A 24336-nucleotide genomic window follows, 5' to 3' on the forward strand; every position below is an offset into this window, starting at 1 on the left:
ATTCGTAATTTTTTGTCTTCCCATTAATTACTGCTCAGCTTTTCTAGTCTCGTAATTTATTCTAATCTGGTCCCAGGAAGGAAAGTGGCTTTTCAAGTGTGCATTCAAAGATCTTCCTCTGGTAATTAGGTCCATAAGACCAGTAAGATCTTTGTATTATATTTTTTCCTGTTTTATTCTGAGCAGGGAAAGAGAACATGGTCCACCTATGAAAAGCCACAGGGGTGAAGAGGAACACACATGCACGCATCCTTACGTTGGGCTATAATCCTGCTGTAATACCACTATTTAAAAACAAGCAAAACCATGTTATGCATATTTTTGAATGTAAGGAATAGATACATAAACCTTCACTTCAGTTAGGTAAAGTGGCTTTCTATGGATAAAGAAGAGAGGAACGAGATCTGGAGGTATATATAGGCCCACTGATTTCTTTATACTTGGTCATTTCATTTAAAATCTTGAGGAAATGTTGAGAAATGATCAGCCTGGTTTCCAAAATAACTTTTAGGATGTAGCAATGTAAAAATGCAGTAACTTTATCTCATTACAAAATAGAGGCAACTACAAAATATAATAGAGAAACAAGATAAAAATTAGTGAAACGGGAACAGAGATTTGAATCATATTCATGAGAACATGCCACAGTATTCTGGTGAGACTAAAGTGAGTGCCTTATATCACAGAAATCACAACTAATAAATGTTACATAACTTTTTGCTCAATATTTGAGTTTCTTAAAGGCAGGAGTTCTTTTTTATTTGACTTTATATGTTTGATAATTGGTATCATTCAATACTAGTGACTCAGCAATTGTTTAAACAAAGAATGGGAGACTTTATCCGATAGGGCTTTGTCTGAGGCTTTGTTTTGTTTTTTCCATTTTTTGGTGTGTTCAGGTTTAATTAAAGAATAAAATCTGCTATTTAACTCAAGACCCTGTGGTATCAATCTGAATTATAAACATCTATATGAACTTATGATATATTTTTGTGCATAAGTGTGTCTGTTCTCTGTCCACTGAAAAGGCTTAAAATGATGATCAACCCAGAAATAATGAACATCCCTAATGTCCAGAATATGGTCTCCCCAAACCATTTTCCACCAAAAGGAACCAGAAGTCTTTAGAGAAATGACTGATTATAGATGTTAGACAAGAAATCTACAGGAAGAGTCTGCACTATTTTGGTTTTTGCTCTGCCCATTCCAAGGAGTTTATGAAGATCATTGGAATTGCATCCAAGTGGTCCAAGAATCATCTTTAAGATGATCCCAGTGTTCAATAATATGATCACCATTAATGATAATAATGACAATATGTTGAAGGAAATCTGTTTAATATCATGCTTAATAATTTGTAAAAAAAAAAAAGACAGAACTGTACTTATAGTTGGAACATTGGAGGATATTAGTAAACCCACCAATTATTTCAAAGATAGTTAAAAGTTTACCATCAAGCATTTATCTTGTCTTTCCTGTAATAAACTGTTCCTCTGGTTTATTTAAAAAAATAGATGAAAGGCAATTTCTTTTATTGAAATATTCCAGCTCATAAATGAACATACAGCATGGTAATGTTGTATGTTTTGCAGTCCTTATGAGTCCATAGATCTAGGCTGTGAATCAACAAGGTCAACATCAAAACCAAAAGGCAGCCAAGCAGGTGCCTTTGTAGGAAAGCACTGTTTGTGCTGTTGTCTGGCCGAGAAATCCACAAGAGTCACATCAGTTTTCCAGATTCCCCTTCCAATTCGACAACCAGAGGAAGATATGAAGCCACCTGTCAGCAATGCAACAACCCAATTTAAACCATGAGAAACTTCAAGAGACATGATTCAGCTTCTTCACCAGATGAATTGCAAGGGTGAAATAGAGAGATATACGGCAGGAATGAGTGACTTCAAGAAATATGAACTCTACAAACTTTATTTTGATGCTAATTTGAAGAATCCAACCAAAAGATATTTATGGGACTATCGGAAATCTGAAAACTTCCTGGATATTGAATGATGTTAAAGGATCACTGTTATTTTTAAAAGTATTTCATGGTACTATAATTATTTAAAAGCATTCATTATCTGTTAGAGATGCATGTTGAAGTGTATATAGAAGAAATGATATGATTTCTGGAAATGTTATGATTTCCTTCTTGTTCAGAAGGAAATGAGGGATGGGAAATATAAAAACTAGGAATAAATGAATTAAGATTGTCCATGAATTGATAATTATTGAAGCTAGGTGGTGAGAGCACAACAAGTTAATTATGTAATTTTATTTACTTGTTTAATATGCTTGAACATTTTTTAAAAATTTGTTATGTTTCTTGTGTGTGGTCTTCTTGTCTTGTTTAATTTAAATTTATTTGAACAGATACATGAAAACATAAAAGATGTGCTTATTAATGTGATAGCATATGACATTTCGATACATTGTATAAGGTTTGAGTCTGTCACCTCCAAGATGTTCAAACTGTCATGGAACTTAAGGCAAGTACATATTCCAAATGATCATAGATACATTGGATTAGTTGGTTTTCTGCCTGGTCAATTAACATTTGTTTCTTAATTTGTGTGTGTGTGTGCGTATGTAGAAAATTATTCTCATCACTTTAAGATCGATGCCAACAATGGTGAAATAAGAACCACCACGATGCTTTCACATGATTATCGACCTTCCTACAGGATGACGGTTATCGCCAGTGACCAGGGAGTACCTGCCCTTCACGGAGAGGCAATTGTTAATATTCAGGTAATGTTGTCACCATAAAATGTGAAAGAATATTCTGAAGGTTTTGTTTGATTTGTATACAAGTGTAGAGAGTGAAAATACATTCAATACACGAATACTATTTTAAGATCACTCTGCACATGTATTTATTTCTTTGTGATCCCTAGGAATTGATTTAAATCCATATAACTTTTAGAATTAGTTTGGGGCAGTTCTTGACAAGGCATTCATCTCTCCGTGGGCATTTAGGTTGCTTTGTTTATGTTATGTTTTTTCTTTTATTATATCCTAATGGGAAGGACCTGGTAAATTGTGAGGAGAAATTTGTATGTAAACAATGTCCATATCACAAAATTAGTGTTTTGCAATCTTTAAAGCTTAGAACAGTTGCTTAAGATCCATAAAAATATGGATTAAAAAATATGGATTATAAAAGCCTTAAAAAAGGCTTTACTTAAATCAAACAAGTTCTATGAAGTCTTCAGATAAGAAAAGCCCTCCAACCAAAGTTAAGACCAAGTGACTGCATAGGTAGAGTTCTTTGTTGATGCACACGATAATCAGTGATGTTAATATAAATATATGTATATAATCAAGAATATATTTCCCCAACAATTCTGTTTTCAGATTATATTCTTTATGGATTCAAGAAATAAAGATTTGGAGAAAAATCTACATGGCTATATCTCAATTATTTTTTAAAATTTCAGACAAAGATACATGCTATTTACATGTACAAAGATGTCATTATGGATAAATTGATCTCTAGGATTTACAGTAATTTGGAGAACTAGCTGTCCCACATTTCCTTTGAAGAACCACAAGGTTATATTTCAGCTTAACCCCAATATGGCCTCACAAAACTACCATTTCACACATCACAAAAAGTGGAAAATCATGTCATTTCCTATGTCCTAAATATCATGCAATTTTTAATCTTATGAGGCATGTTTTCTGACCAATTAACATGTATATATTGCACAAGTAGGAATTAGTTTCCAAACTAATATTGTAACATATATTAGTATTTAATATTGTAACATGCCATTAGTATTTAATATTATGTTACTATATTATTAATTGCTTAAAAATACTCCAAACTAACAGCTCCTTTTTATTCTTGTTCCAGGTGATACCACTCTACAAAGGGAGAGTTATCATTTCTCAGAACATCAGACATTTGGTTATACCAGAAAACTTGAAGCCGGCAAAAATAATGAGCTTGATAAAGTCACCCGATCACCTTCAACAGCATCACAATGGAAAGCTACACTTTACCATTGCTGCCAATGACAAGGATAGTCACTTCGAAATTCACAGCTCAACGGGAGACTTGTACCTTTCTAAGGCACTTGATTATGAAACGACATCTCATTATCTTTTCAGGGTGATTGCTGAAGATCGGGGCAAACATCCTCCCCTGAACAGCACCGTCTTCCTCAGTATTGATGTGGAAGATCAGAATGACCATTCTCCATCTTTCCAGGATGAGTTCATTGTGATAAGTGTAGAAGAGAATGTGCCCGTAGGAACTCTGGTGTACGAATTCCATGCCAAAGACGGCGATGGTAGCTTTTTGAACAGTAGGATACAATACTTCATTGAGTCCCACCATCCTGGAATGAATCCATTTCTCATCCACCCCTCATCTGGCATGCTAGTCACAGCCTCCCCGCTGGACAGAGAGAGTACCCCAGCTGTCATCCTGACAGTAACCGCCTCCGATCAGGCTGTGAACGTGACAGACCGGCGATTGAGATCACTGGTAGCAAAAGTGGTGATTTTGGATGCAAATGACCACAGGCCCACTTTCACGACTTTCCCCATCGTCTATGTCAGAGAGGATGCTGCGGTGGGCTCCGTGGTGCACCACGTGAGTGCTCAAGATCCAGATGAAGGAAGGAATGGAGAAGTAACATACAGCATCCTCTCAGGAAATGACCACATGACCTTCCTGCTGGATGAGTTGTCAGGTACAGTGTCCTGTGTGTCACTTTATACATTTTCTATTTAATTTTGCTGTGGTAAGAAAACTTAACACGAGACCTACTTTCTTAACAAAGTTTTATTTGTATGATACGTTATCTTTGACCATGGGTATCATGTTATACAACAGATTTCTAGAGCTGATTCATCTCATTTAACCAAAACTATGATTTCTCCCTTTCTCCCTCCATCCAGCTGGACAATCCCCATTGCACTCTTTGACTCTATGAATTTGACTATTTCAAGATACCTCCTATGAGTGGAATAATGAAATATTTATATTCTGTCATTGGCTTATTTTACTTAGCATAATATCCTCAAAGTCCATCCATGTTATCACATATTAACAGAAATTCCTTCTTTTTTGAAGGCTAAATAGTATTCCATTTGACTCCAGTTCTTTTGGATAAACATCCAGAAGTGGGAATTCTGGGTTTTGTGATGATTTTCTTTTTTTTCTTTTTTGAGAAATCTAGAAATGTTTACAGCTGAAAAATTTTGCATTACTACCAGCAGTATTCAAGGTTTCAGTTTTTCCACATCCTTGCCGACTGTTCTTGTCTTTTATTTTTTGACCCCTGCCATCCCAGTAATTATAAGGTGATATTTCATTGTGGCTTTTAATTGCCTTTAACTGATGACTAATGATAGTGAACATTTTTTTTTTCATTAACTTGCTGGCCACTTGTATGGCTGTTTTGAAGAAATACGTATTCAAGTTCTCTGTTAATTTTAAATTTGGTTGTATTATTTTTTCCTTATAATCGCAGGAGTTCTTCATATAGTTTGAATACGGAGCCCTTACTAAATGTGTGTGGCTTTCCAGTATTTTCTCCATTCCATAGGTTGCCGTTTTTGTTTGTTGTTCAGAAGCTTCTGAGTTGGATGTCTGTAGTCTGTGCTTTTATTATTCAACTCATGAAATCACTGCCAGGACCAATGTCATAAAGTTCTTTCCTATATTTTCTTCTAGGATTTTTATAGTCTCTGATTTTACATTTGAGTACTTAATGCATTTTGAGTTTATTTGTACATATGGTGTAAGATAAGGGTCCAACTTGATTCTTCTGCCTGGAGGATACAAGATTTTCTCACATTTCTCCTTCATTTCTTGAAGAAACTATCCTTTCCTCATTGTGTATCCCTGGCACTTTTGTCCGAGATTAGTTGACCGTACATAAGTAGATTTATTTTTTGGCTCTCTACTCTGTTCCACTGGTATATCACTGTCTTGAGGCCAGTGCTATATGGTAGCTTTGTAGTATATTTTGAAGTGAGTAAGTGTGATTCCTCCAGCTGTGTTCATTTTTCTCAAGATTACTTTGGCTATTTGGGATTTTATATGAATTTCAGGATATTTTTCTGTTTCTGTAAAAAGTGTTACTGAAATTTTAATAGAGGTTGCATTGATCTATAGATCACTTTGGATAGTTTGACTGTTTGAACCATATTGAGTCTTCCACTCCATGAACATGGATTATCTTTCCATTTGGTTGAGCCTTCTTTAACTCTTTCATCAGTGTTTTGTAAATTTTGGTATAGCAGTCGCTCACCTCCTTAGTTAAGTTTAGCCCTAAGTATTTTACTCCTTTTGGTGCTATATTAAGGGAGCTGTTTTCCTAATTTTAAGTAGCTTCTTATTAGTGTATAGAAATGCAGTTGATTTTGTATGTAGATTTTATATTATGTAACCTTACTGAAATTATTTATTATAAGAGTTTTTTTTTTGTAAAATCACCAAGGTTTTCTATTTAATAGATTATGTGTTCCGCAAACAAGGATATTTTTATTTCTTTTTTTTTCTGATTTGGATGCATTTTTACCTCTCTTTCAATTAAAGCTTCTTATCACCTTACTTTTATCCTTTTAATATTCCTTCCTTTTAAAATAATAGTTCTCAAGATGCATATGCTTTAAAAATGTTTGAGTTGTTACACTTTTTAACTTATATATGATAAGTGCAGAGGTAGTACTTTGAGAACGAACTTTAATTTGCCTGTTTGTTAATAGTAGCTACACTGCAGCTAGCTCACGTCTCATAGGCTGAATATACAATAGCAGACTTCTTTGCCCCCATCATGGGACCTTGCAGTAAGAGATGAAGCTAAAAGTAAATCAAGGCAGGAACATGACAAATCAACACCACTATTTAAAGACTTAGACACAGAAACTTATCTTTATATTATGTAAACAAATGTTTGTAAATAATTGAAAATAATATATACATGTTTTAATGGTTGAATTCATGTGGACATTAAGGGTGTTGCTTTTCACATCTATTGTACCCTTTTGTGTTTAGAAGATCACTGTCAAATACTTTGTGAAAATGTCTCCCACTGTGACTTCAATTGTTTGCTGCCACTTTGTTGACACATAACAACTACTCTAAGTTTTGATGTAACTTGATGAAAGAGTATATATGTACAAAGAGTAGTGTTCTGAATTTGGAAATGAATTTCCTTCTCCTTGCTTTTCAGGGAAAATTGAAAAATTAATAGACTTCTATCTCATTCTCTAAAAAAAAAAATTCTATATAAGCCTCAAGAAAAAATCTCAGATGTACACCATTTGGCCCAACTGTTAATAAGAGCATTATTTGGAATGGAACTGAATGTACAGGATTTGGAAGTCATGATTGTAGTCTGGCTCTATTCTGTTGGAAATTTTCATCAAAATATTTATTAAATCCTGTGCATATGGTTCCATTCTGAGGCATGCATAGACACCACCTAAATGCCCAACTGACAGGGAGATAGTCCAGACACAGGCTGGGGCTCTCCCAGGACCTATTTCAATGATACTTAAAATGTTTTCCAACATGACCAAGGAAGGTCTATTTCGGATTGTTAAAGAGAATGAATAAAATTAGAATTGTATCTCAGTATCATGGTTTTTGAGCAATTGCAATGGCTGTTTCAGTTGAGATATTTTTCAAAGACTTAAAATGGTAATAGCCAAATGCATCCATATGAGGTGAAATTTTTTCCTCTCACAAGATTTATGTTTCTTATAGAGAAATGGCTTTAGTGGCTGTGAGATATGACGTGATGAGTAATTATTGAGAAACTATTTTTATAAAGTTTGTTTTCATAAACCTCTTGAATTATTTGAAGAAAAGTTCTTAAAGGATGAGAGAAGAAATCAGCAGTCCTAAAAGAAAAATGTGACAATTGGAATCTTACAATGACTAGCTTAGTGAAGCACTTTACTCATATGGATTATGTGCTTCAATGGCAATATGATAAAGCCATGTTATAGCACCCTTGCTCTTTATTGTAAAAAAATAAAATAAAACAGTTAACTCAGATTAAGTGTAAAGAAGCCAAAACTCTTTAACAAAAATCAACATCTCGCCAGGCATGATGACACATGCTTGTAATCCCAGTGGCTTGGAAGGCTGAGGCAGTAGGATTGTGAGTTCAAAGCCAACTTCAGCAACTCAATGAGACCCTAAGCAACTCAGCAGGACCCTGTCTATAAATAAAATAAAATAAAAAAAAGAGGACTGGGGATGTGGCTCAGTGGTTAAGTGCCCCTGGGTTTAATCCCCAGTACCAAAAAAAAAAAAAAAAAAAAAAAAAATCAAACATCTTTATGTAGTCATACTCACATTTTTATAACACAATCACTTTTAAACATGGAGTATCATGTGACATGAAAATATGTGTTGTTAATATCACAAATATCGTTTAAGTGAGGGAAATATTGGGTAAGCAAATAATTTTATGTTTTTAATCAGTGTATTATAATTATACATAACAGTGAGACTCATTGCAGCATTTTTGTACATGCATAAAACATAATTTTCTAATACTTCTCCTTTTTCTCCTCTCCTCCCTCCCCTTGGTGCCTTTCCTCTACTGTACTGAACTCACTTCTCTTTATTTGTCTTTCAGTTGGCATATTATAATCATGCCTAACAGTGGGTGTCACTGCGATGTCTGTACGTGAACATTGCACATTGGTTGATTTCGTTCCCCATGCCTCCCCTTTCCCTTCCCTCCTCCCTCCCCCTGGATATCCTTCCTGTACTCTACTCCCTTCTACTTTTTGAGGTTCTGTGTTTTATTCCTTTCTTCTCTTTATCTTCTACATATTCAACCCTTGACTTTCTGAGTCTGGCTTATTTCACTTAGCATGATGTTCTTCAGTTCCATCCATTTACCAGCAAATGACATCATAATTCATGCCGCGTAGTCCTTCTGGGAGACCATAGATGGTTTTTGAATTTTCATTCATCCCCATAAATAAATTGATTTTTCTGACTAAAAAATGTGAACTGTTAATTCTGGATAATATACGAATTTAAAGTTGGTTTAATATATTCATTCTTTAACAATGAAAATTGAGTGTTGGGCTAGGGATGTGGCTCAAGTGGTAGCACGCTCACCTGGCATGCGCGGGGTGCTGGGTTGGATCCTCAGCACCACGTAAAAATAAAATAAAGATGTTGTGTCCACCGAAAACTAAAAAATAAATATTAAAAAAATTTTAAAAAGAAAATTGAGTGTTTATCAATTTAAATAAGTTTGACATGGGTAGAATGAACATAACCAACCTAAGGAATATTCATAACACACTGCTTTTTTTTTTCTCTTTCAAAACAGGCTTACTAACTACAATTCGTCCTTTGGATTATGAACTAAAAACTCAGCACATTCTGACCCTTCTGGCCCTGGATGATGGCACACCAGCACTTTCTTCATCACAGACCTTGACAATCACTGTTCTTGATGTAAATGACCATGCACCAGAATTTATGCAGCACCTGTATGAAGCTTCAGTTAAAGAAAACCAAAGTCCAGGGGCATTTGTCACAAGGGTTGAAGCTCAGGACAGAGATTCAGGTAATAGAAGAATACAGAAACTGGGTAGTTAATACAAAAAAAGGCACTCAAAAACTACCATTAACATAGTTTAAAATAGTCACGGCTCAAAGAAAATGAACAGTTTCTAGTTGTCTCAGACTTCCAATGCTTCCTTCATTTGAATACACATAGCCACACACACATCAAGATAACTGTGCCTTTTATAGCTTTTGGTTTTTTTTTTTTTTGGATCTTTATTATCATTTATACTAGAGCAGTACATAACTAATTAACATGCGACTTATTGATTTGATCTTGATAGTAAAAAGAATTATAGAGGAAGAATGACATTTATTTCCCAGCGTAAGAGATGGCTCGAGTAAAGAAGACAAATAAATTTTTTTGTTTCCTCAATATTTTAGCAGAGTGGAAGAGCTAGCATCAGATGACCTGGGTGAGAATCCCAGAATTAGCACCCATTTAAGCTGTGGAATGGAGAACAAGTCACTAATCCTCACTGTTCTGCTAATTGTAAAATAGGGCTAAAAATACTGTCTAATTTATAGTTCTCTTATGAGAACCACATTTTAAAAGGTTTATAAGGTATCATTCTGTACAACTCTCTTACGAGTGTGAAAGAGTTATTACATGTATAGAGTTTAGACCAGTGTCTGACACAATAAATGGCCAGTGTTAATTGCCATCACTTCTATCATTACTGTTATTATTAATATCAACTAAAGACAATAACAGTGAACAGAGTGAACAGTTGCCCTGGCTAGGAATTTATAAATTTCTGAGACTTGCTTTTCAATAGCACTGTAACTCTTTTGGCATTTAAGGTTTGGCAACTTCAATAATTAACTTGGTTTTTCTTTTAAACAAATCAATGATTAAAAGTATAGAGCAGTGTTTCATATTAGCAGCATATTCTCAATTTTTCCATCTGTAATTTAATAAGCCAGTCTTTTAAATTTGCATTTGTACATAGCAAGGGGCGTTATATATCAATATAATATTTTATTCTATTCTTTTAAGAATTGTAAAAGATGTTTCTATGGAAACAATAGTATCAACAATAATATATTACCCCTTGCCAAGTTGTTAAGTCAAAAGACTCAAAGATTTTCTTCAACTTTTAAGCTGAATTACATACTATTTGGCTCTTTTGCCATATCTTTTAATGAAGTACATTTTACATGAATTTGTGTTAGATGCTAGAACAGTTTCAAAGGCTAACCTAATTTTCTCTCTTTGACCAGAGCGGGGCAGTGTGATCAAAGAGTTTTCCTTCCTATGTTCAAAGATATAGAACTAGAGCAAGCTCACCGTTGTCCCAGGCTGTGCTTCAGAATCTGTTCAGGACGTAGCCAGAAATGATAATTTTTAGAGTGTTAGCAACAATGGAGAATATACACTAGCTTTGTGCTTCACAATAATTTCAGTTCTGTGAGGTTCTCTTAGAGCCTCCTCTGTTATAAACAGCAATGCAGAGCTCCGGGTAACATAGAAGCCACTTTTGAAAGTGTACAGACACACATTGAACCTATTGCTGATGCTGTGTGATTTAGCAATCATGTAAAACTCTTTCTTCCTTTATTTTTCATGTTTTATATTTTTTGCAATGGGCTTTACTGAAAGTATTTTTTTCCTTTAATGTTTGAAAGGGAGAAAACACTTTCTCTCAATATTTTGCATGTATCAACTAAAGACTACCATAAATATACTCTTCTAATTTTTATTGTTAAATTGCCTAGTGTTAGTGCTGTTTTCTTTTAGTATAAATATTCTGCATCCTGTTAGTTATAATTGAATGAAAGCTCATTTATTCTAGAGATTATGATTGCTGACTGCAAACTCAGATGCACGATTATTATTTTTGTTGCTTTGCATAAATGGATATTTACCACAAACATTAACATCTTCATGAGTCTCATGTACCTTTGCATGTTTTGGAGATGGTGTTGATTTACTGGAAATCTCAGTGTTTTTAGTGAGGCCAGATTGGTTAAGAAGGTGGTTATGTAAATACATGTAAATACTGCTATGTGTGCATTAGCTTTTGAATATATTTTCTCTCAATACAGTTCTAAAATTTCTACCTAGTGGGTTAAAACAATGAAAGAGGATTATGCATAAGAAATGACGTAGTCAAGATTCTAACATAACATAACTGGCAATGCATTGGAATTTATGAATGGTTTACTTTATAGTATGTATTTTAAAAAATACTATAGCGTTACTTAAAACCAGCGAGCTTAACATATGTTTTCTAGCATTCTACAATGCAGTTTTAAAAAATGTAAGCATACAGAGTTGTTTGGCATTCAACACCCACAGGGATTTGCGCACTGAATGTTTATGATGTATGACTCACACTAATTCTAACAGGAGTTTCTTCTTGTATTAAAAGGAAAAAACAACTACCAGATTTTAACTAAGGTATTAAAACTGCTGCAGCATTTGGTGCTCCCAACAAGAGCTCCATTGTTAGTGAGTGAAGTCTTATCCCTGTAGTGCCCTTCCAACTCCCTGAATGAAGAGGTGCCCACCAGGGAAGATGGCTCACATTGCTCAGTAGTGATGAATACAAAATAGTTTAACAGTGCATTGCCACACAGAAATAATAGAATTCGTTAATAAGATGTTACTCTCTATTCCATAAAAATATGTTCTCTGTCTGGGGTCATCTTGAATAAACTTCTCATCTGATCTCCTGGAAGATTTCACCCTGAATCAGATATACCACTGCACCTTCCAAACCTATATTTAGAGACAAAGAGAGACATGATATTTCTTTGAATCCAAAGACCATTAATCCAAGGACCATTAATTAGAGGATGCATCTAATTTCAGAAATTGAAAATGTATAAAACATGTGTCTTAGAATTAATGAAAATAAATAAAAGCTCTTTGCTTTAACCTTAGAATTACTTCTACCTGACTGATGTCCTTAACCTCATAGGAAATTATAAGGTATCATTCTGTACAACCTTTAAAAGGAGACTTATTTATGCACAAAGCAAAGGATAAGGATGTTGTGTTAGCACTTTCCATTGCTGTGACCAAATAACCTGACAAGAACAACTTATAGTCAGAAAACTTTATTTGAGACTCATGGTTTCAGAGGTTCAATCCATGGTCAGTCAAATTCATTGCTGTGGGCCCAAAATGGAGCAGAACATCATAGTAGAAAGGCATGTAGAGAACAGGCTCTCAGCTCATGGCAGCCAGGAAACAGAGATAGAAGTGGTGAAGAGCCAGGGGACAAGATATAATTCCCAAGGCACCATACCTCACCTGTCATTAAAATCATTAATACATCAAATGGGTTAACCCACAGGTGAGGTTATATCTCTCATCACTGCCTAAGAGCCCTACCTCTGGGTGGCACATACCTTTAATCTCAGCAATCTTGGAGAGACTGAGGCAGGAGGATCACAAGTTTGAGGCCATCTTTAGCATCTTAACAAGAACTACCTTAATATAAAAAAATAAAAAAGGGCTGAGGGTGGAGCATAGTGGTAGAGCACACTGGGCTCAATTTCCAGTACCAAAAAAAAAAAAAAAAAAAAATCCCAACCTCTGAACTTTGCTGTATTGGGAACTATGCTTTCAAAACATGAGCATTTCCAGGGACATTTCTAGATCCAAACCATCACACATGTTAAAATATTTTAATATATGCCATTTTGCAATAACAGTTTCTCACTGTAGTAGAAACTCTAGTTGGCTGTTCATTTTTTTTAAGGCAATTTCTTTATGGGGTGATATTTCCCCAGTGTCATCTACAGAGGCCAAATATCCATCAACTGTTCATCTGCACTTTATTAGAAGTTATTGGTTGACATGCTCTTCAGTTTTTTTTTTAACCAACAGTATTTACCCAAAGTTTTAGATTCTGTACAACCCAGCAGTGCAAAGATCCATATAAAGTGGGACCAAATCAGTGTTACAGCCTTTGTACCCCAATTCTAGCAACTCTGATTTTACCAAAGTCCTAACAGAGGGATTTGGAGATAGGCTAGACCACTGGGCATTTCAATGTTAAATGCCCCAATCTGAGGTCATGAAACATTGCTATGAGAAGTCACAATTACATGCTGATTGAAATTACCACCTACATAGAGTATAGTTTTGCTAATCCACATGTATTTCCTAGGTTTATGACAATATAAGCAGAAAACTCTTGCTATTCTCTTGAAACTATAAGCTATCTATGACTGAGAGTTGCACTTGACTTCCGGCAATGTGTTGAAATCTAACCCTGTTCATGGGTGTTCACAAATATAGACATCCCCTTACTGGGTACCTGTTGCATCTGCCAGTCAATTTGGGTCTGATCTTCAGGGAGATTCATTTTAGGGCTCCCATAGAAACTTGCCAGTTCTCTTAACTATGGCTGACTTGAGCTGCAAGTTCAAAGCTTCAGTTTGTAGTTTTCGTTCTTTAAGTTCCTAGTACATTCAGAATATCATCTTGAGTCATATTTCTTTTGCCATTATCTAGTCAAAGTTAGCACCACTTGGTCTCTAACAAATTTGAGTCCTTTAACAGTCACTCTTAACACCATGGAACACAGGTGATAATTCAATCGTGACCTCACCCCAAATGCTAAATTACTAGATTCCCATTTACCACAGCAAGGAACTCAGCACTGCATGGAAGGCTAAACACAGAATCAAACCAATTCCAGAATCCCTATTACCTGAGAACTGCTTTTGCCAAGTACTCTATCAATCACTTTTAGTCAGGGAAACGAGATGCTACAACACGGGTGCTGTACAGTTGAGTTACCAGAAAGAGAATACTAAGGGAATGTAGAAAAAATAACTCTGGAAGCACTGGGCAACACAGAGAGGAAGTTGGGGTTTTTAGAACCTAGGAAGGGCATGAGAAGGGGCCTGTTTCTCCATTGTACCATCTGTTGGATAATCAAGGTGGGCAGAGAGATGGTGGCATGGTTCTGGACTGAGGTTTTGCTGGACATCTTTGGCAAAAAGCTTTAGGACCTGAGGAAATAAGCCAGGTTACTAAAGTGACAGTTCTTGGAGCCGGACTGGATAGGGTAAAAAGTGTCATTGAGGAGAGGTGTCTTGGGGACATAATGAAGCAGACACCGGACCCAGGTATTGTTGTCTAAGAGGAGATGTGCCGTGCGGATGTGTGTCCACACACAGGCACACACACACACACACACATACACACACACACACACACACACCCTTCAGTAAGTGTGTGTCATTAGCCTATAAATATCTTCAGATGCAGATTTCTAATTGAATTACCCAGGAGATGAAATTAAACTAAATCATCTCTATTCATTTTTGTCTTCCTGGTTCTCAAGTCTGATGGGGCCACATTTGTTCTGAAGGATTAAAGAGTGTGAGGAGAAAAGAAGTAACTCAATCAGTTGAAACCACCAAAAAATATGGGAAGAATTATTTTTAAAATGCATAATAATGTGTTATCATATGTCTCACTCCAGATAGGACATTGACTACTAAGTAAAAAAAAAGAAAAAGAAAAAGAAAAAAACAAACAAAGCAAAAATAAACATATAAGCAATTCTGTGGTCTTGCCTACTGAGGTTGAAAATAAACAAAATCTTATAACTGAGCACAGGCTTTTAAATAGAGGGTTGATCCACAGAAATTGTCATTTGCCCCACAAGCTTACAATTATGCCATTAAATCACGATCAGGGGGTGTTAGAAGGAGTAATTAGGAGTACGTTGTAGAATTGTACACTCATAAGAAAAATTTTATGGGAGGGAAAAAATCCTAAGCATTCACCGTGGGGAAGTCTCATAAGACTCTTGAAAATAAAGCATTTCAGCTCATGGGGCTTTTATTTCGCAAGAACAACCAAAGAGATTTTCCTTCACCTTAATTTGAAAGCTGTTTAAGAATCTCACCTTCCTCATCTACAGCCTGACATGTTCAAAGGAAAATGAATGGGAATACAGTCAAGTTTATTCCACAGAGATGATTGCTAGGTTTTTCTTTTGATTTTCCTTAAGGAATCAATTCCAAGCTTCGGTTTGAAATCATGCCAGGGGCTTCCTTTGGGTTGTTCGAGATCAATCCTGACACTGGAGAGGTAGTGACAACTACCACGCTTGACAGAGAAGTTCAGGATGCTTTTGTCCTTCGAGGTAAGGAATCTCGCCCCCACCCACCCAAAAGGTCAATGATATATGCAAAAAACAAAACAAAACAAAACAAAAAACCCCACCAAAACCCCAAAAAGATCCACAGTGAAATTTTACATTTTATTAACGTATCTTTAAATATTATTGACCCAGTGTTACCTGTAAGTTTAGTCTGATGCTGTCTAACTAGAGCAATGCATTTCAGGTATGAGTTAATGGCCACAATTGGTGCTGTCTTTCTGTTCCATGTCAGTACTAGTTCGAGATGAGGGCGTCCCGTCATTGTCCAGCACCTCAATGATCATCTGCGCTGTCGAAGATGAGAATGATCACGCGCCAGAGTTCATTGTCCCCGTTCGTGACATTGAGGTCCTGGAAAACCAAAAGCCAGAGGTTGTCTCTACTGTTTGGGCCTCTGATATGGATGCTGGCCAAAATGCAGCCATCAGATTTCACATCATCGGTAAGTATTTTTAATGAAAATTTCCTCCAGGAGACTGACTTGAGTCAATGTGCCCTATAGGGTGATTCTCCTGTATCTGGCATCTGTTGTATTTTTTTGCATAATGCACACCCAGTAGGAACTGATGGGTAACACTTGGCATGGGCTTCCTTCCACCCCTCCCACAGCACTTGGCATGGGCTTCCTTCCACCCCTCCCACAGCCACCCTGAACCACTAACTTCCAAATTCTTTAAAATCCTGGCCTTGAAAATTGTGAATTTGCTTTCATACTAACTGTAGTAGATAGATGGATGGAACAAACAACTTTTCTCCTATATTTTTTCCCTTTCAAATGATTTCTTATTGTTTTTTTGCTTCTTTAATTAATGTTTCTTTCTTACATCCTTGCCAAATTTTATAATAATTTGATAGATTTTTTTCTATAAAAGATTGATTTCTTGTATATATTTTCCTACAACTAAAATATTTATGCTGAAATATAAGATCTAAGAAATTTTCAAGTAAATATAGAGTCCAAATTCAAAAGTTATTTTGGCTGTTGTGATTGATGTGATTATTGTAAGATTAAAATAGAAAAATTACATTCCATGTTTTGACACTATTTAACATGGAAATTAAAATTATATTGTACTAGAAGTACATCTCTTAATGAGATTGCTGGGATTTTTTTCTAGCTCATGAATTAATGCAATTTTTTTTTTTTGAGACAGTGGTTTGCTATGTTCCTCAGTTTGGCCTCAAATTTATAGACTAATCCTCTTGCCTCAATTTCTCAAGTAATTAGGACTATGGGTGTGCACTTCTGTGCCCCAGAGTAAAACAAGTTGTAGTGCCAAGTCTGCTGCTGTTTTTCTTTGTTACATATGTAAGCATTGAGAGTTCCTCTGGGCATGCTGGTGCATGTCTATAATCCCAGCAGCTCAGGAGGCTGAAGCAGGAGGATCAAAGCGAGTCTCAGCAACTTAAATAAAATATTTTTTTTTTTTTAAAAAAAAAGGGCTAGGGATGTGGCTAAATGGTTAAATGCCCCTGGGTTCAATCCCTGGTTCCTTCTCCAAAAAGCAAAACAAAAGAACTGAGAAAGTCCCTATGCACATTCATTCATTTATTCATTCACTCAGTTTTTGGTGATGTGAACTGAACCCAGGCCTTTAGTAATGCTAGGTATGTGCTCTGCCACTGAGGCTACATCCCCAGCACCTTCTGCAGGTTTTTTTGTTTTTGTTTTTGTTTTTTAATGGGAGGATCGTTGTTTGATACAAGTAAAGTTGTTTTTTGAGCTCTTTCTGAGCTATACGCCCCCAAAATCAGTTAATAATGCTTCTATTTATTTATATACCACTTAAAAACTTAAATAGGTCCTATAATTTAGCTGAAAGCAAACACCTTTTCTGACTACAAAAGAATGTTTTCTCCCAGGCATTAAACTCAGTCATTGTTTCAGTATTGAATATGAATATTGGGAATGACCCCTTGATTTGGCAGTCATTTATCTGGGTGAGAGGTAAGTTTTTTGTGTGTGTGTGTGTGAGAAGGGCAGTGATAAAGGCAAATATAGAAAAGGTAAACGCTGTGATTGTAGGTAAATTCTGAGGTGGAACAATTTTAACAATAAGGATGTGTAAACTGAGCTTCTGGAAAATACCTCAAAACTTCCTGTTTCCAGGTACTCCTTGGAAAGCTTCATGTAACCTTTAAAAACATATACTTCATATACTCTTTAAAAACAACTGATCTAAGCATCATCCATTTGTGGTGTTACTCAGTTTTCCATCACTATAACAAAATACCTGAGATAATTAACATACAAAGAAAGAACTTAGTATGGCTCACAGTTTTGGAGGTTCCAGTCTATGATGGATTGACTGCATTGCTTTAGACCTATGGTAGCACATCATGGTGGAAGGGCATGGAAGAACAAACTCATGTACAGCACAAATTGGGTTAACAAAAGAAAGCAGGAGGATGGAATGGGATCCACAGTCTTTTTAAAGGGTATATCTCCAATGATCTAACTTCCTCCCACTGGGCTCCGCCTCTTAAAGGCTCCACTATCCCCAATATCTTCACACTGGGGACCAAGCCTTTAATAGTCGAGATTCAAACTATAGCATTTACCTAAGCCAAATCAAATAAATTTTTCCTTACTCCTTATTTTTCCTCCTTAATATCTTTGGAATATGTCCATTTCCTCTTTGCACAATTATTTTCAGAACCTCTTTGTTGTTTAACTGTAGATTATTATAATGCCCTCTTAATCTCCCCATATTCTAATCAAGCCTTGGCCTTGCTGCTTCAGTCTTCCTCTTAAAACATTAAATTGATTCATGACACTATCCTGTCAAAGTCCTTCTGGAGCTCCCATAGATTCTGAGATAGAATGGAGACTCTTCAACAGTGTGCTTGGCCTTTCATGATTGAACCTCTATCTGCCTCCCAAATTCATGTCTTCACTGTGTCAACCCTTTCCCTGCCCTCTGCACGCCAGTACCCAAGGAACCCTGTGTTCTAGTCACTCGAAAACATTTGCAACCTGCTAAATTCTCCTATTCCTGAAGCTACACACAGGATATTTGCTCTGCATGGAACCCTCTTTCCAAAACTTATACTCTAGCTTCTTCCCTAAAGGAGTGTTCTAGTCAGCTTTTTTGCTTCTGTGAATAAGAGACCTGACAAGAATAATTTTAGAGGAGGAAAAGTTTATTTGGGGATTCATGATTTCAGAGGTCTCAGTCCATAGCCAGCTCAATTCCGTGAATGAGCTGAAGAGTGCACTTAATGATTAGGAAGCAGAGAGAGACCTCGCTCACCAGATATAAAATAAATACCCCAGAGGTTCGCCCCCACCCCCCCCCCCAGCCCTGCAATGACCCACCTCCTCCAGCCACATCCTACCCACCTTCTGTTTTGTTTGCAGTACTAGGGATTGAACTTCGCATATACTAGGCAGACTAGGAGTGAGTTTTGATTATTAATTTTTCTAATAAACATTTCCTGGCCATCCTAACACCGGGCTATGCATCCTTCCCCTGGCCTCCCAGGATATAGGATTTTTCACACTATATTTTAGTGTCTGGATACCGGCATACATTTCCTCCTAGACTCTAAACTCTTAGCAGTCAGATAATGTCTTACCTCTTCAAACTCCCAATGTTAAGCATACACTTAGCATATAGTAATTACTTACACTTGGCACATGATAGGTGCTTATTAAATGTTTGTTGAGTGAATTAATCACTTTGTCATCCACAAACACCACAGAAATGTAGGCTTGTCTGACCATCTCTACTTTGGTTATAGATCAGCTGTTTCTCTAAATAAAACCGCAGGACCCTCTCCTCATCCCCAGCATCCATATGACAGTTGCTTTCCTCCAAAGCCATTCCACTGTGTCCTCATATACCTCCAGTACTTACATTCTAGTAAGATCCCATAATATTGGACGTGGTCCTTTCATTCTGTCACTCATTTGAGAATATGACTAGCAAGTCTCTGAACCACATTTTCCTCACTAATTTACCAGGATGACTTTGAAATATTTTGAATTTGTGTTTAGTTTTAACTTTTATTATACTTTGTACCATGGGAAAAGAGTAAAGGGCAGATTTTTTTTTTAAAGATGCTGAGATGAATAAATGATCTTCTTTGCTAATGTTATGGGATAACTTGTCAAGGGTCCAGCTAACTGTAACAGAAGTGTCAGGACTCATGCACAGCATGCCACGGGCATGTGGAAGGGAAGCTCACGGTGGTATTGTAATGGGTATAAACTCTGAGAATGAGTTTGTTTGGGAAAAATCACTATAACTGATCAGTTAATTTTTATTGATATCCAGAAATGGACATTATATCCTGTTTCTTATCCCTGATGCCTATCGTTTTATTTTGAATAAAATAATATATTATATATGTTTTCAAGAGAGAAAATATATGAATATAAAAAGTTGTAGCTATATACAAAAAAATTCAGACTGCCAAAAATCTGTGAAAACAAGTGTTCTAGTTATTGATTCAATTAAGATGTCTACTGAATCATATTATTATTATTATTATTATTCCCTTCTTAGAAGTGTCCTAAGGTCAGGGATTTTTATCATGCTCACTGTTCTATCTCCAGTACTTATAAAAGTACTAGTTTGAAACAGGAAATAGTTCCTAAATGAAGGAATAAATTAATATGTATGTTAGCAAATAGATATTTCTTTTTTCAATTCAAGTAACTTTTCAATTATTCTCTATAATAGATGGAAATACCAATGAGTACTTTGCTATTCATGAAACCTCAGGAGAACTCTCTACCACTCGGGCTTTGGACCGGGAGCAGGTCAACAATTTTACCCTCATCATCCTGTGCTCTGACCTGGGGGCTCCTCCTCGAAGCTCTGTGATCCAGTTGCAAGTTAGGGTTTTGGATGATAATGACCACAGCCCATCTTTCCCCGTCCCTCATTACCGGTCCTCTGTGAGAGAAGATGCTGAAGTCGGAACCGTGGTTCTGGTGCTGTCTGCTGGGGACGAGGATGAAGGCCTGAATGGGCAGATTGAATATTTCCTATTGGACAAGTCGTCTGGTGCCTTCACCATTGACCCTGCGGCAGGCATACTGAGAACTGCTCACGCCCTTGATCGAGAAGCCCGGTCTCAGCATACATTTCAGATAGTGGCCAGAGACTGCAGCATCCAAGGTTCAAGAAGCACTACTGTGATCATAGAGGTATCTGTCACTGACGTTAATGACAATGATCCAGTTTGGGACCAGAACCCGTTTGAGGCTTTTCTTTCCCCTCAGTCATCTACAAACCAGACAATTGCTATTCTGAGAGCTGACGACCCAGATTTGGGGCCCAATGGAACTGTCACTTTCAGTTTTGCAGATACTCAGTCCATGTTTTCTGTTGATCGATACACAGGAGAAATCAAACTTCAGCAAAATCCATTCTCAGAACATTTCCCTATCTGGCTGAGGTTGAAAGTTACAGATCAAGGGGTCCCAGGCAGGACAACCACTGGTCTCTTGGTCATTCACATGGAAGGAGAAGATGTAAAGATTTCCTTTAGTCGCCGTCAATATAAAGGACTCGTGACCGAAAATTGTGAGGCAGGTGAGTGTCCCTTTTAGTTTTTGTATTCCAGCTTATGTAAGAGTATTATCATAGATTCAATTATAAACATCTGAGTCTAGCCAGTTCTTGGTATTGAGAAGTCATAATCAGCTTTCTAGCACTATAATGAAATATCTAAATCAATTAACTTATAAAGTAAAGAGGTTTATTTTAGCTTCCAGTCTGGGGGTTCCAGTCTAAGATGGAGTGACCCCATTGCTTTGGGTCTCTGGTGAGGACAGCATGGTGGGATACATAGCAGAGCATACCACTCACCTCGTGATTCAAGAAGCAGAGTGAGAGGGTGGCCAGGACCCTGTAATCCCCTTTGAGTGAGGACACACTTAAAGACCTCCCAGTAAACCTTGCTTCCTACCTCTGTTATCACCCAATGGCACCACCCTGAGGGTCAAGTCTTTAACACATGGGCCTTTGGAGAACATTCAACATCCAAACTATAGCGATGGTTAATAATAGCCTCATCTGACATAAAAATATTAAGGCAGAATACAGTGAAGACCAAATGACTTCTAAGGTCTACCCTCCCCTTTCAAACACTGTTTAAAAAGCTAATGTTAAATGAATTGGAAGCCTCCACCATTGTCTTTTTTTTTTTTTTTTTAAATACCTGATCAGAGTTGTCCTTCCTGGTTACCTGGCATTTGGAATTACCTAATTAAATTGGACATTTATCTTTTTAATGTAACTTAACCCTCCAAATTTATTTATTAAGTTGTCTGCTTAAAGAAGTAATAACATTCTGTAAACATCCATTGGAAGTCATCTGAAGTGATGAGCTATGACTTGTCTTTGAAGAGTAAAGATAATGGGTAAAAGGCATAAAGTCCAAGCTGAGAGGTAGACCCAAACTGCAGATGAAACAGGAAAGAGAAAGGGGGAAGGAAAAAATGGTGGTTTTGGAGGTTGTTGAGTCTGATTAGATGCAAGTAAACCATGCCAGGATTGGCAGGCTTCTTAGTCTCTTAGAAAAAAGAAAATGACAATGTACATAAAATACAGATTGATATGATTCAAGCAGGCCAAAATTTTCCCTGGAACATTAATTTAATACAGATTGAATTCTGGTATGTATCTCATAGACACCAGAAAGTGATTTTTTCTTTTGTAATTAAAAAAATTATTTTTTTAATTCCAGTGGTTTTAAAAGATTGGATATTCATTGGTCAGTGTTCAAATGGTTTTGATATAAGTGATGAAATAGGCAACAGAATGATTTTCCCCTCTCCAAATGCACCTTCAATTTTAGCTTCCATTTTTTTGATGAAAAACATTTGCTTATTGGAACTTCAATTTTCTGTGGGTCACTCAAAATTTCTATCAGTTGGTGCCACTTGACATCTGAGTGAATTATTCTTGCTTCAATCATAAATTCTCATCACTCCGTACTGCTTTTAGCATTTACATGCTCTTTTAAGAAAACAAATAGTTCAAAACCAGTCTCAGCAAAAGCAAGGCACTAAGCAACTCCATGAGACCCTGTCTCCAAATAAAATACAAAATAGGGCTGAGGATGTGGCTCAGTGGTCCAGTTCCCCTGAGTTCAATTCCTGGTATGAAAGAAAGAAAGAAAGAAGAAGGTGGAGAGGGAGAGAGGGAGGGAGGGAGGAGGGAAGGAAATAAATAGTTTAAAGTTCAAACAAATAACTCCAATGTATTTATATTTGTTTAACTTTTTGTTAGAAAAAAGTACACAGATTCAGGTTTTAACTGACATTACATTCCTCTATTAACAACATTAAACATAACACTTCAATTGTTCAAAATAATATATAATTTCCATTTTTAAAGCACTCCTTTGGTAGATAAAATCTTTGTAAAAGTCAGATAGGATTTGGATCTTGAATGTCCCCCAAAGGCCATCTGTTAAAGACTTAGATTCTGGCTTGTGACACTATTTTGGAAGATGGGACCTAGTAGAAGTTAGGTCATGGAGGATTGCCCCTGAAATATTAGGGCTCCAGCTCCTCTCTCTCTACTTCCTTGTAGATACAAGGTGAATGACTTTGCTCTGCCTTGTGCTCCCCACCATAATGTTCTGACTCACCACAGGCTTGAGCAATGTGGCCAAAGGACTATGAACCGAAACCTCTGAAAAAACCATGAGCCAAAATAAACCATTCTTCTTTTTATGTTGTTTATCTCAGGTATTTTATCATAGCAACAGAGAACTAACGAACACAGAGTCAGTCATGAAATATTCATTTATTCATAAAAACAAGGCACACTGTGGCCCTTCAACAGTATGTCAAGATAAGTTGTCCAAGTGATTCTCATTCTACTCTTACTGCTGCTCTTCCTCACCATTTGAGAGAACATAGTCATCCTGAATCTTTTTAAAAGTTAAACTTTATTACCTATAATATTTTAATCCACTAGACAATTTAAAGGAAACTTCTAGAAGCCAGCTTATATTTCTTCTGCTTTGCTTCCAGTGCTTTGGTTATTCAGATGAGGCTGACTCAGCAACCATCGCCCTCAGTGTGGGCTATTTACAACTTCATGCATTTCTTTGAATTACCCAGAGGGGAAAAATTGAAATTGTGAACTATATTAATACCCTGACTGAAAGTAAAGACTCAGACTTTGGAAAATTTGAAATTAAATTAAAATATGATAACACATGGGGGCACTCTAAGAAATAAAATATACTTAATAGTATAAAGTAAATAAATTGCATATTGATACTTTGGAGGAAGAATCCTTCTTTTGGCATTTGGGCCGTTGATTCTGTGAATTCTGGCTCTTCTTTTCAGTAAGGGCTCCTGAATGTTGAAGTGTGGAAATCATGACATAAGTTGATGTAGCTGAGTGGGTCGTGCTTCTACCGCCTGTGCTAGGAAAATGCTCTCTCTTTCCATAGCGTAGATAATGATTTCCTCACAGGGATACAGTAAGGATTAAATTAAGCTGTAGGAAGATGCTAGTCATCTTTTTGTTGTTGTTTTTGGTATTTTTCTTCTGTCCCAAATCCTTACTTGGATTCTGTTATGTTAACTGGGCATAAGTTCTCATCAGAGCAGGCAGTTTACATAACAATGTTAGGATGGAATGAAATACTTGAGGTCTTAACGGC

At 36.4% G+C, this 24336-nt stretch overlaps 1 protein-coding gene across 3 annotated transcripts in view; it reads left to right on the forward strand.

The window, feature by feature from the left end:
- DCHS2 (dachsous cadherin-related 2) overlaps positions 1 to 24336 on the forward strand; it is a 258106-nt gene that overhangs the window by 182728 nt on the left and 51042 nt on the right. Inside the window, exons 8-13 of one of the 3 annotated variants that reach the window (XM_081303666.1) lie at positions 2591 to 2748; positions 3857 to 4700; positions 9321 to 9560; positions 15544 to 15678; positions 15929 to 16138; positions 20385 to 21242. In XM_081303666.1, the coding sequence (XP_081159792.1) occupies positions 2591 to 2748; positions 3857 to 4700; positions 9321 to 9560; positions 15544 to 15678; positions 15929 to 16138; positions 20385 to 21242 (2445 nt within the window). Of the gene's footprint in view, positions 1 to 899; positions 2264 to 2590; positions 2749 to 3856; positions 4701 to 9320; positions 9561 to 15543; positions 15679 to 15928; positions 16139 to 20384; positions 21243 to 24336 lie in introns of those variants that run through there. The other 2 variants (XR_014023253.1, XM_081303667.1) reach the window with 2 other exon arrangements.

This window comes from Spermophilus citellus (assembly GCF_964194105.1).
Source record: "Spermophilus citellus genome assembly, chromosome: 8".
In the NCBI taxonomy this organism is placed as follows: domain Eukaryota; kingdom Metazoa; phylum Chordata; class Mammalia; order Rodentia; family Sciuridae; genus Spermophilus; species Spermophilus citellus.